This window comes from Aptenodytes patagonicus, chromosome 1 (assembly GCF_965638725.1).
Source record: "Aptenodytes patagonicus chromosome 1, bAptPat1.pri.cur, whole genome shotgun sequence".
NCBI lineage: Eukaryota > Metazoa > Chordata > Aves > Sphenisciformes > Spheniscidae > Aptenodytes > Aptenodytes patagonicus.
Window position 1 is genome coordinate 620,452 of NC_134949.1, and position 13,012 is coordinate 633,463.

Genomic DNA, 13,012 nt, shown 5'->3' on the forward strand with positions numbered 1-13,012 from the left:
CCTTTCTTGAGCTAGCTATTGCAATAAATAGTAGCCTCACTAATGAGGACACTAAGGAGGACTCTTCAGGTCATTTCTGTTCATTTCAGTTTCTGAAGTTGCAGCATGGAAGATTCTGGCTTTAGGATTAGACCCTAAATGTAACTTTCTCTTCCCTTATTTCCCATTCTCTCTTGATTAAAAGATAGTATGATTCTGAAGTGTTTCAGTTCTCTTGTGATTCTCACAAGCTCTCCAGTGTACTTATCCAGCCACATTTTCCTGGCATCCTATCCATAGTCTCTGAATGAGGAGGTTTTGTCCCCTATTCTATCTGTTTATTTAACATGGCAAAGAAACAGTGTAGATGCCTATATTCCAGTCTGTGTCCATCTCCAAAGTGAGAGCACTAGACAAAGCATCCAGACCAAAGTGCTTGGCTTTTTCCAAATAACTATCTTTAGGTTTCCTCCCACCCCCAAAAACAGATTACAGAAGAAAAGCAGCCACAAATCCTTCCCAGAAAGCATGGATCAGCAGCCCACCAATAAGTCAACATCTTGTGTTGTAAAGACTGTCCGTTCATCAGTTTGGAGGGCAGAAACAATTTACAGGGAACCATTAAAGGAGGGCTATCTCTTAAAGCCTGTTGCAGCGTTGCAACAACCACTTTAAGTTACGGGATGTTAAGAAAACAACTCCTTGAGGCTTTTAAACTAAATGAAAGTTTTCATATCTACAGATGCATACAATACCGAGAGGAAAAAAAAGTTCTGGACCAAATTTGTACCTCAGGGAGCACCACAGTGTCATCAAAAGGCTTTTGCACTTCAGAATTCACCAGCTCTCCTGACACACCTAGTGATAAAAGGTACACTTGTCACCATCAGCATAACAAGTTGCATGTAAAGTCAGTAGGTAAGTGGAGAGACAATGTATGTGACTGGAGCTTCTCTAGTTTCCAAGGTGAGAAAGACAACAAAAAAAGAGTTTGAGCCTATGCATTGCACCCAGACATCCCCAATAGCTCTGCACATGCAAAACCTCCTGCATTTGCATGTTGGCATCACCTAAGTCTACACTGTATCTAACCTCTACAGAAGAATGAAGAGGCAAAGAGACAAGTAAACTAGGTAACAGGTTGTTTTGGTTTGGGGTTGGTTTTTTTTTTTTATAATTTGGAGGCGGGGGTGGTGGTAGTAATTCCAGACACAAAAAGAAACTTATGAGCTTGCAGAGAGGAACCCAGTTCTTCATCTTATCTTAATTCTCTTCTGTGTCTTACACATCAGCCTTTTCATCTACACACACACTCACCTTCAAACCCTTCTCCCTTTCTCATCTTAGGAACCACTTCTTTCTTCTCTTCAAATATATCCTATCCATCCCACATTAGAATGTTCTCTTCTACCTTGTGTGCATCTTTTCTATCTCCTGTACATCTTTAGATTCTGACCTCAAAGCTACTCTTTCCAAATCACCTTAGATTTGCCCCTGAAACTTCCCACATTTCCACAATTTTCTTGTCACATGTCTTATTCTGTGTCCTCACCTGTAGAAGTAGAAGAGCAGTCTACATAAGAGGCTGGAGCTTCCAGAGTCTGCAAGTCTTGCAATTTCACCTCAGGTCCAACATTCTTATTCTATTGTTTGAAGAAAAAATACTTAGTTTTGAGCCATGATCTTTGCATTAGAAGACAGCTATCTTAGCTGCCTGCTGCTCTGCCGAGCTTTAAGTAAAAACTATCAGCCTCAGCTTTAGACGCAACTCTGATGCCTAATGAAAATAAATTAAAAAAAAGGTAGATTGGTTTTCATGTTAAGCAAGCGACTACGACATATCTCAGCAGATTAGGATATCAGTGCATGCAACGATTCTAATATCTTCCTTCCCACCTTGAGATGCTTCCTCTTCCATCTTCACTGCTTCAAAGGGGCTAACTATAGATTCATAACCTTTCACTGAACCACCCAAGCAGAGAAGGTAAGAAGTTGTGTGTTTGTCACTGTATGCCTTACTACTCCAGCAGATAAAGAACCCGCAGTCTTCCCAGGAAAGTTACACTAGGCTCCACCACACAGACAAACAAACCACCCGACAACAATCTATTAACTGCTATATGTCTCCCGCTTCTCTGTCAGACAGGACGGAACATGACTGTTGAAGATGATGGAACATACTGGAAAGAGAAATTTTGCTATTTCACAGACACAAACTCTTTTTGCCCACACAAAGATGCTGAATAAAGCCCAGGAAATTGGTTAGTTTGCTGTTGACATCCATACAAGAACTAAGACTTCGTCTACTAATGTCTTCATTCTGAAAAGCCCACTTATAAGTTAACATGCACGTAAAACTAATGGCAATATTTTTGGCTAGCTCCCAACACACATTGTCTTTCACCACAACAAACAATTGGCACCGTTAGTACTACTTCTGTGGGAGAAGGTTTGAATTAGAGTACAAAGTGACTACGAGTCAGAACTAAGTAAAGTGTCCCTAAAAAAAGCTACTCCCTCCCACCCCAAAAAAAGCAAGTAAAAAAACCCCAACCCAACCCAACAGTGGCATGAGTGAAAACAAAATGAAGTGTTCAGAATTAACATTTGCTGTAACTACCTAAAATGTAAGTACAGGGCACTAACAGGTCACACAATCATAAGGAAACGATCTCCATCCCCAAGTTCTAGAGCACTTTGCCTTTGCAAGCTCCAAGCACTGAAATGGAATGTATGGCATGCACCCAAGTAGCTTGTGCACATGACCCAAACCCCTGAACTGGGTTTGGATTCACACATATCTTGGCCTAAAGTCATGGGTCAGATTCACAAATGGCAGGATATAGCTGTCCAAGTGTAAATACTTACATGCAAGCTATTTAGCTAGACTCTCTTTATAATTAAGACATTGAAATGGACAATTCCAGGGTTGGATTCATTGACCCATTTTCAACATCCACCGTGGTCCAGGTGAATCATATGCTAAAGAACCTGTTATCTCCACTGTCTAGAAAGGGGGTCTAGAAAACAGCTCAAAGGCTTATATCTGCCCTTGAAAAGACCGTGTGTGTGTGTGTGTGTATGTATGTATGTACCCGCTGATCCACTAGCTTAGACCTCAACTACAGGCAATTGCAATGTAAGGGTCTGAAGGCAGGCAGGATGAGTTGACTCAAAACGCCTTATCCAGTTCCAACATGAGTCCCAAAAGTCAACTTTTTCCCTAATACTTCACAGTAATATATATACACTATAAACTCTCTCTGTTGGGAGAGGAATGTATTAGATAAAACACAGCACCATCTTCTTCCCCCTGCTGGCAGGTTGGAACAGAGTGGAGCAGTCTGGAAAGAGCCCAGACCTTGCTCTAAGCTAACAAACAATTCTTCAACAAATTCTTAGTACAGACATACAGAGGCAGTCATCTGGAGATGACCTTGCTGACTGAGTATAAAGCAAAGCAGCAGGTACCTAATCCTACACTCTTCTCACCAACAGACTGACTGCAATTTTACCTGCAAGGTGTTCACAGTGGAAGAGTACAAGGATAGAGTCTACTTGTCTCCCACTTAGCAAGAGAACTCAGCTTCCTCCAGTCAGTCTGCCAGATCCTCATCAGGGCAGTGGGAATGGATAGGGTCGGTTTGAAAGGCATCCTATAATGACACCTGAGCCTTTGGAATTATATTTCCTGAGACTTGCCTTAGTTTAGCCTATGATTTTGCTGAAGAACTAACTCACAAGAGGCAGAAAATAGCATGAATATGGATTGGGTGGATGAAGGACAGAAGAATTCCACACAGCCAGCAAAGGGAAATACAGTCTGATAAGAACACAGTACAAGCAGTATTTGGAAGCTATTTCTGTCTTTCGTCATTAATCCAGTTAATAATAACCTTCTAAAGAGGATTATTAAAAAAGGCCATAACAGCTTAGCTTTTTTAAGGCCAGTCCTTGACCTATTTTAGTTTTAGCTTATTTCAGCTGCTTAATCATTACCTGCTTTGCATTTTCTGCGACCACCACAGCTTCCTGCTGAGGCTCCTGGAGAACAAGTTGCAAGTGTGGTATTTCTGAAACATTCAAACACAAACAATTTCTTTGAAAATTAAAACTCTGATTTAGAGAGTAACAGGATATTCTTTCAGGAGCTTTAGAGAACAGGGCACATGGCTGTTAGTAACACTTATGTAGTGGAGATATGTAACATTGTCATTGGATAATGTGTTTTGGTTTTTTTCAGAGGCAAACCACCAAAATAACATGCTGTTTTAAGCACCTTTTAGAAAAGAACAGTTGTTGTTATGCAGACTAAAATTAAAGGACAGCTGATAAGAGTTTCAAGTTTTAAGAAACATTTTTTATAAAGGAGGGGAACAAAAGAACTATTGTAGCAAAATGCTTCAAATCTCATTTGGATAAAAATGATATGAGAAATTGTTAAAATTAGAGAATAAAACACTCAAGGGCCAGAGTCCAAGACAAGATTGGTACAAGAACTCAGCTGCTGTTTGACTCAGGATATTTTTACACTTATATTTCTGTAAACTGGCATATAAATACCATTTATCATAGGTATGTCACTGTATATGATGACATGACTGGCTTAGTAGATGAGGGGAGAGCAGTGGGTATCATCAAGGCCTTCAGTAAGGCTTTCAGCACTGTCTCCCATAAGACCCTCATAGAGAAGCTGTTGATGTATGGACTGGATGAGCAGACAGTGAGGTGGATTGAAAACTGGCTGAATGGCCAGCCAAGATGGTGGTGATCAGCGGCATGAAGTCTAGCTGGAGGCCAGTAACTTAGCAGTGTACCCCAGGGGTCAATACTGGGTCTGATCCTGTTCAACATCTTCATTAATGATCTGGATGATGGGGCAGATTGCACCCTCAGCAAGCTTGCAGATGACACAAATCTGGGAGAAGTGCTGATACACCAGAGGGTTATGCTGCCATCCAGAGGGACCTGGACAGGCTGGAGAAATGGGCTGACAAGGAACCTCATGAAGTTCAACAAGGAGACGTGCAAAGTCCTCCACTTGGGGAGGAACAACCCCATAGCACCAGTTTATGCTGGGGACCACCCAGCTGGAAAGCAGCTTTGCAGAAAAGGCCCTGGGGGTCCTGGCTGACACCAAGCTGACTGGGAGCCAGCAATGTGCCCTTGCCACAAAGGTGGCTACTAGTATCCTGGGCTGCATTAGGCAAAGTATTCCTTCGCCTCTACTCAGCACTGGTGAGGCCACACCTGGAGTACTGTGTCCAGTTCTGGGCTCCTGAGTACAGGAGAGACATGGACATATTGGAGAGATTCCAATGAAGAGCCACGAAGATGATTAAGGGACTGGAGCATCTCTCATGTAAGGAAAGGCTGAGATGGTTGGGACTCTTTAGCCAAGCAAAGAGATGGCTCAGGGGGGGATCTCATCTATGAGTATAAATACCTGAAGGAACAGTGTAAAGAAGATAGAGCCAGGCTCTTTTCAGTGGTGCCCAGTGACAGGACCAGAGGCAACAGGCACAAACTGAAACATAGGAGGTTCCCTCTGAACATCAGGAAACACTTTTTCCACTGTAAGGGTGACTGAGCACGGGCACAGGTTGCCCAGGGAGGTTTTGGAACCTCCCTCCTTGGAGACATTCAAAAGCCCTCTGGACATGGTCCTGAGCAACTGGCTCTGGGTCCCTTCCAACTTCAACCATTCTATGATACTCGAGACATACTCAAGACATTTTGATAGTCCAAAGCAGAAAACAGGCAAAGAAGTGTCCTGTACCACATCTAGAAAGAAAATTAATGTTTGAAAGTAATAATTACGGTTATTTAGCTTTCCTGATTAATTACTACAGGAAGAAAGCTTCCATTTACATTTGATACCAACAGACACCATCTCAGTCTTCTCACTACCTGGAAAGACAGAGAACGTGTTCACTCATTCATATGAACGGTACGGAGGCACCCATTTGCTAACTGGACACACTCACTAGAGAGGTGTGCTGCTAACCAGGGGCTTGCATCAGGGATGTCACCAAGAGGCTACCAAGCCTCGTACAGTCCACTGACTATTACCTGCTGCTGCTGTTTCACGTGGGCACCAGTGACACAGTCAGGAGCAGTCTGAGGACTATCAAGAAGGACTACAGAGCCCTGGGAGTGGCGGTAAGGGACTCAGGAGCACGGGTAGTTTTTTCATCAATCCTGCCGGTCAAAGGGAAGGGGTTTGAATGGGCCAGTCGAATCTGGCGAGTCAGCAAATGGTCTGGACTGAAGGACAACTCAATGCATAAAAAAACTGGTTGGATGATCAGGCTCAGAGAACAGCGGTGAATAGGTCATACTCTATCTGGAGGCTAGTAACAAGTGGAACATCACAGAGGTCTATCTGTGACCTCTCCTGTTTAACATCTTTGTCTGTGACCTGGAGATGGCAGAGTCCACACTCAAGTTTGGAGAACACAACATACTGGGGGAAACAGCTGATACCCTCGCTACCATTTACAGCAACCCAGACAGGCTAGAAGAATGAGGCAACAGGAACCTCATGAAATTCAACAAGGACAAATGTAAAGTCCCGCCCCTGGGAATGCAGGATGGGGACCAGCTCTGCAAGAAAGGATGAAGAGGATCTGCTAGACATTAGGCTAAACATCAGCCAGCAATTGTGCCTGGCAGCAAACAAGGTCAACAGCATCCTGGACAGTATGAATAGCACTCTAGCCAGCAGATCGATCAAAGATATTATCCTCTTCTACTGGGCACTCATTAGACTGCATTTCAAGTACTGTACATACAAAACATTCAGTTTTGGACCCCAAATATAGGAAAGACGTTGATAAACTAAAGCACGTTCAGCAGAAGCCACCAAGATGGTCACGGGGCTGGAGCACTTTCCCTGTGAGAAGAGGCTGAGAGAACAAGGCTTTTTTTACCCTGGAGAATAGAAGGCTTCGGGGAGACCTAAAAGCAGCCTTCCAACACCTACAAAGAGGTTATTGAGAAGACAGAGCCAGGCTTTTTACAGTGGTGCAAGGTAGGAGGATGAAAGACAACACACATATACTGAAACAAAATATGTTCCAACTGGATGTAATGAAGCCCTTTTTTGCCATGAGGCTAGTCAAGTGTCGTAACAGGCTGCCCAGGGAGGTTGTGCAGTCACCATCATTGGAGGTTTTCAAGACCTGACTGAATAAAGGCTTGAGCAACGCAGTCTGATCTCACAGTTATCCTGTTTCTAGGAGGAAGCTGGACTAAAACCCGCCTTCGATCCCTTCCAACGTAAATTATTCTGTGATTCTATGATTTATCTCAGTTCTAGCTAATTGTATTAGAGATGATGCCTCAACCTTTTAGTATAAGAGCCAGTAAAACAACTTAAACAGTATGTCTTTCTTCCCCAGAAATATCAACTTAGAAGCATTAAAAAACAGGCCCCATTTTTGTGAATATATAATTATCAATGACGATAAGAAACGTATGTTAATATATATGCAAAATAAAATTCAGGACCAAGTTAAACAGTTCTGTCAGGGTGTCCTGGTTTCAGCAGGGATAGAGTTAATTTCCTTCCTAGTAGCTGGTACAGTGCTGTGTTTTGGATTTAGGATGAGAATAGTGTTGATAACACACCAATGTTTTAGTTACTGCTAAGTAGTGCTTATGCTACTCAAGGACTTACCAGCTTCCCATGCTCTACTGACTGAGAAGGCTGGAGGTGCACAAGAAGCTGGGAGGGGGCACAGCCAGGACAGCTGACCCAAACTGGCCAAAGGGACATTCCATACCATGGGACGTCATGCTCAGTACATAAACCGGGAGAAAGCTGGCTGGGGGGGCCACTGCTCGGGGACTGGCTGCGCATCGTTTGGCGGGTGGTGAGCAATTGCATTGTGCATCACTTGCTTTGTATATTATTATTAATTATTATTATTATTATTTTATTTTAATTATTAAACTGGTTTTATCTCAACCCATGAGTTTTCTCACTTCTACTCTTCCAATTCTGTCCCCCATCCCACCGCGGGGGGGGGGGGGGTGGGGGGGGGAGGGAAGGGGGAAGGGAGCAAGTGGCTGTGTGGTGGTCAGTTGCTGACTGAGGTTAAACCACGACACAGGGATAAGAAGTTTTGTACTTTTCAATTCTGAGCATGCAGAGAGGACATACCATTAACATACGGTGTAAGGTTTTCTTTTGTGCCCCTTTAAACTCTTTTCCATATACAACTGACTATACAAAATGGTATTTGCTAAGTTAAAAGTATTATGTATTTTGAGGAGGCTCAGATGAATTGTTTTTGTGAATTCTAACATCTGGAAAGCAGTCTGTCCGTTTTCTGTGGTAATGGCTTTCCTTTATCAATTCATACCATACTGTAGTCTTTCAACACCTTTTTCTTCCATGAAGTGAACTAGGGAAAGCCTTATAGCTAATGTTAAATTATCTACACAGTGACTCTGAAAAGCAATCTCTAGCTCTCAGTCCAGATGTTTGCTTTCTTTGAAATTGGCTGAACTTCATAGGCTTTTCCTGAAGATGACAGAATCATAGAATCATTTAGGTTGGAAAAGACCCTTAAGATCATCGAGTCCAACTGTTAACCTAACTCTTGTCTTTTTTATTAGTGTAGAGGGGAAAGTAGAAAAAGGTAAACTCAATGGTCTCTTATGTAGCAGGAGGAGAGACATTCAATCACTCAAAGAGCTGCTTCAAGACAAGTTTAAGGAATCCATATGGCTAGTAAAGAGAGCAACAGATATACTAGTATAATGCACTGCTAAGCCCATGAAAATTAAAAGACTGTACAAAGATTTCAAAAGTGTTTACATTTTAGAAAATGACAGTTAAGTAGTTTGGAAGCATTTGTTGAGGTCTTGTCGTGGTTTAATCTCAGTCGGCAACTAAGTACCACGCAGCCGCTCGCTCACTCCCCCCCACCCGGTGGGATGGGGGAGAGAATTGGAAGAGCACAAGTTAGAAAAACTCGTGGGTTGAGATAAAAACAGTTTAATAATTGAAATAAAATTATAATAATAATAATATGATGATAATAATAATAATACACAAAACAAGTGATGCACAGTACAATTGCTCACCACCCGCTGACCGATGCCCAGCCAGTCCCCCGAGCAGCGGCCCCCCCGGCCAGCTTTCCCCAGTTTATGTACTGAGCATGACGTCACATGGTATGGAATGCCCCTTTGGTCAGTTTGGCTGTGCCGCCTCCCAGCTTCTTGTGCACCTCCAGCCTTCTCAGTCAGTAGAGCATGGGAAGCTGAAAAGTCCTTGGCTAGTGTAAGCATTACCTAGCAACAACTAAAACATCCGTGCATTATCAACTTTGTTCTCATCCTAAATCCAAAACACTGTACCAGCTACTAGAAAGGAAATTAACTCTATCCCTGCCGAAACCAGGACAGGTCTGCTTGAAAATCATCAGAAATTGCAAAATATAAGGTAACTATATGTAAATCCTTATTTCATTCTACTCAAGTTAGGACTGGAGTACTGTGGGCAGTTTTAGGCATCACACTTTAAATAAGACTGGCAAATTAGAAAGTCATCAGGAGACAAAGAGGAGTAACAAAGTATTTAGAGTCTACAGAGGTGGTTTGAAAGATCATGATTTTTTACATGTTTCCATTTAATCTTTTGGTGTTTTTTTAAAGAAATTACATCTCCCAGTGTTTAAAATGTTAAAAAATGTCAGTAACCACGTGTTCAACACACCCACTAGAAACAGAATTACAACAAAAAAAGCTTGTTTTGAAGTAAACATGCAGGTAAACATGCATTGGGAAAGACCTTTTAAGTAACATGACAGTGAAGCTCTAAAAGTCACTGCATTTTTCAGGTGGAATTCCCTTCAGTGGAGGCAGGACCTGCTTTTTAAGAAAGCTGATGAAAGCCTTCCAGGTACATTTTGGATGTACTCAATCTTAACTCAGGACATGATATCAGATTAAAAGCTGGACTTCTGTAAGGTCTTTTATATGGTCCCCCTCCCAACATTCTTGCCACTAAAATGCAGAGAGATGGAATTGACGAATGGACTGTTAGGTGGATAAGGAACTGGCTGGATGGCTGTGTACAAAGAGTTAGAGTCAATGGCTCAATGTCCAAGTGGAAACCAGTTATGAGTGATGTCCCTCAAAGGTCCATACTGGGACCAATACTATTTACTGTCTTCATTCATGACATAGACAGTGGGATGGAGTGCACCCTCAGCAAGTTTGCAGATGACACCAAGCTGAGTGGTGCAGTTGATTCGCTAGAGGGATGGGATGCCATCAAGAGGGACCTTGACAAGCTTGACTGGGCCCGTGCAGACCTCATTAAGTTCAACAAGGCCAAGTGCAAGGTCCTACACCTGGGTTGGGGCAATCCCCAGTATCAATACAGACTAGGGGGTGAATTGATTGAGAGCAGGCCTGCAGAGAAGGACTTGGGGGTACTGGTAAACAAAAAATTGGACAGAAGCTGGCAATGTGCACTTGCAGCCCAAGAAGCCAATCATATCCTGGGCTGCATCAAAAGAAGTGTGGGCAGCAGGTCGAGGGAGATGATTCTCACCCTCTACTCTACTCCCGTGAGACCCCACCTGGAGTACTGTGTCCAGTTCTGGGGTCCCCTAGTACAAGAAAGACATGGACCTGTTAGAGCGGGTCCAGAGGAGGGCCACGAAAATGGTCAGAGGGCTGGAACATCTCTCCTATGAAGAAAGTCTGAGAGAGTTGGGGTTGTTCAGCCTGGAGAAGAGAAGGCTCCAGGGAGGCCTTATTGCAGCCTTTCAAGAGGGCTTCTTCACTTTGGGTTGCCCAGAGAAGTTGTCGGTTGCCCCATCATTGGACATGTTCAAGGTCAGGTTGGATGGGGCTTTGAGCAACCTGATCTAGTGAAGGATGTCCCTGCCCAGGGCAGGGGGTTTGGACTAGATGATCTTTAAAAGTCCCTTCCAACCCTAACCGTTCTATGATTCTAAATGATGTCTTGAAGTCCATTAAAGACCTGCATTTCTGAGTTCATGGAATAAAAAGAGAGAAGGCAGATGTTCTAGGACTGCAGGAATATGGTTTATTGGTGATTATTCCCCCACCAGGATTCTTACGACGAGGGTATATCTCTGAATGACAGAAAGCAAAAGGAATCTACTTCTGCAAAAATCAAGACAGCCTACTGCCATAGCACACCATACCCTAAAGTAAAAAACTGTGGGAACCCATCTTTTTATACTATAATTCTGACAGAGTGGTGATATTACTGCTACCAGTCTACATGCCTAGACAGTCAAAACCAAATTAACTGTATTTCTTATTTTTTTTTTTAATGTGGCGTATGTACGGGCCCTTTACTGTTTCAGCAAAAGCTATCAAAAATAACCCCCCCCGAAAGCAGATTGTCAGATTTTGTATCGGGGACAAGCTACTACTTCAGTTCTATCTTATTTTGTACAATCTAAGAATCTGTGAGTGCACAGTGTCTTGGAATACGAAATTTATTCTACCATCCTTAGGCATAACTGACATTAATGGAACAAAAAACCCAATAAACCAAAACTATTCATTGAACTTAATATGCCCTATCACAATGAAGCTAACCTTGGCACCCTTTTCTGGAAAAGCCCACAATCACAGAATATTACCATCCTTGCCTTCATCCTAGCTTTTTCATGTCTTCTCAATGTTCTTTGCACCTATCACCATAGATCATACACGCAGGAACATGAAGCATGTGAACCATACAGGTAACAAGTTCTACCCACTCTGTCTCATGGCCAAAACACCAACCATGGCTTCATATCACAAGACGACACCATGAAGGCAGGCCTATGATGCACACCCAAGTCTTTTTAATAATTCCAGATGGTTTACTTATTTGTTTCTGTCAGTCTGTTCACTGTCTGAGATTCAAATAGTTCCTTTTCCCTTTAGAATTAAATTCTACTTTAACCACTGGAAAGAATTATACAGTATTTTTTAAGATCTTGGCAACGCAGGCATAATGAACCAGTAACCATGGACATGTTTATTATCTAAAAATAGGCAAGAATAATTCTTAAATATTTTAAGAATATTAAAATAGGTAAGATAATCATACCACCTTCAGTCTTCTGTCTTCCCAAGTTTTCTCTGGGTAGGAGGGAAGTCCCATTCCAATCTTCCTGAGCTATTATTTTTTCCTGTGAAGTTGTTTCATCCTGTTTAAATATAGGATGGAGGGGAGAAAGATAAATTTCAATACAGTTTATACATATACATTAGTCTTTGATCTTTCAGTTAACCTTTTAACAAATCAATCGGCAACTTTTAAATTACTCAAATTGACTCCTATTTCTTCCCAGGCTTCTACAGTCATAACATGTCTGCCCATCAGCTGAGAGAATCCATAAGAGCCTTTCTCAAGCAATACATCATATAAAAGGAATTCCAAACATTTAATTCAGTTTCAGTTCCTCAACATACAGGAAAATTTCAGGAGATTCATTTGAAAAGATCATACCTGTTTTGTCAATTCAGAGACCTGCACTACTGACTGGGATTTCAGCTCATTCTGACAGCAGACAAATTCTTCAGATTTCTGTACAAGTTCATCTAATGGAGGGGAAAAAAGGGAGTTAAGGTGTGTTCTTGCCTTTTTTTCTGAAATATATCCAGTTTACACATATGCACAATAGTATATGAGATCCCTTATCTCTCAGTCACTGCTTCAGTTTTGGGCCGTAAAGGAGCTGGAAGAAAATAAATTTGAAATAATACCTTGAGGCAAGATCAATGTTATTAGTTCTAATACAAGCCTACAGAGAAAATGGTACAGTTTGCTTTCCTTGGTTGTTTTACTTATAATTTCAGTAGAAATTCAGACTCTGAAGAATGTGGCACATCTAAAAAGAACTTACCTAAGTTGATGGAAAAAATCCAACAAGTTATTAAAATTAATTAAAAAGATACATCTGGCTCAAGAAATCCATAAGCCTCAAAAGATTATAGGCTGGGACAGTACACAAGGAAAGCGCCATATATGCTGCCTTACCCT

General features: G+C 42.0%; 1 protein-coding gene across 4 annotated transcripts in view; it reads right to left on the minus strand.

The window, feature by feature from the left end:
- GOLGB1 (golgin B1) overlaps window positions 1-13,012 on the minus strand; it is a 53,502-nt gene that overhangs the window by 24,076 nt on the left and 16,414 nt on the right. For 2 of the 4 annotated variants that reach the window (XM_076342845.1, XM_076342662.1), the window contains exons 9-13: window positions 12,479-12,570; window positions 12,080-12,176; window positions 3,979-4,052; window positions 1,532-1,622; window positions 770-837 (exon numbers count right to left, since the gene is read on the minus strand). In XM_076342845.1, coding sequence (XP_076198960.1) covers window positions 770-837; window positions 1,532-1,622; window positions 3,979-4,052; window positions 12,080-12,176; window positions 12,479-12,570 — 422 coding nt within the window. Of the gene's footprint in view, window positions 1-769; window positions 838-1,531; window positions 1,623-3,978; window positions 4,053-12,076; window positions 12,177-12,478; window positions 12,571-13,012 lie in introns of all 4 variants that reach the window. The other 2 variants (XM_076342757.1, XM_076342575.1) reach the window with 1 other exon arrangement.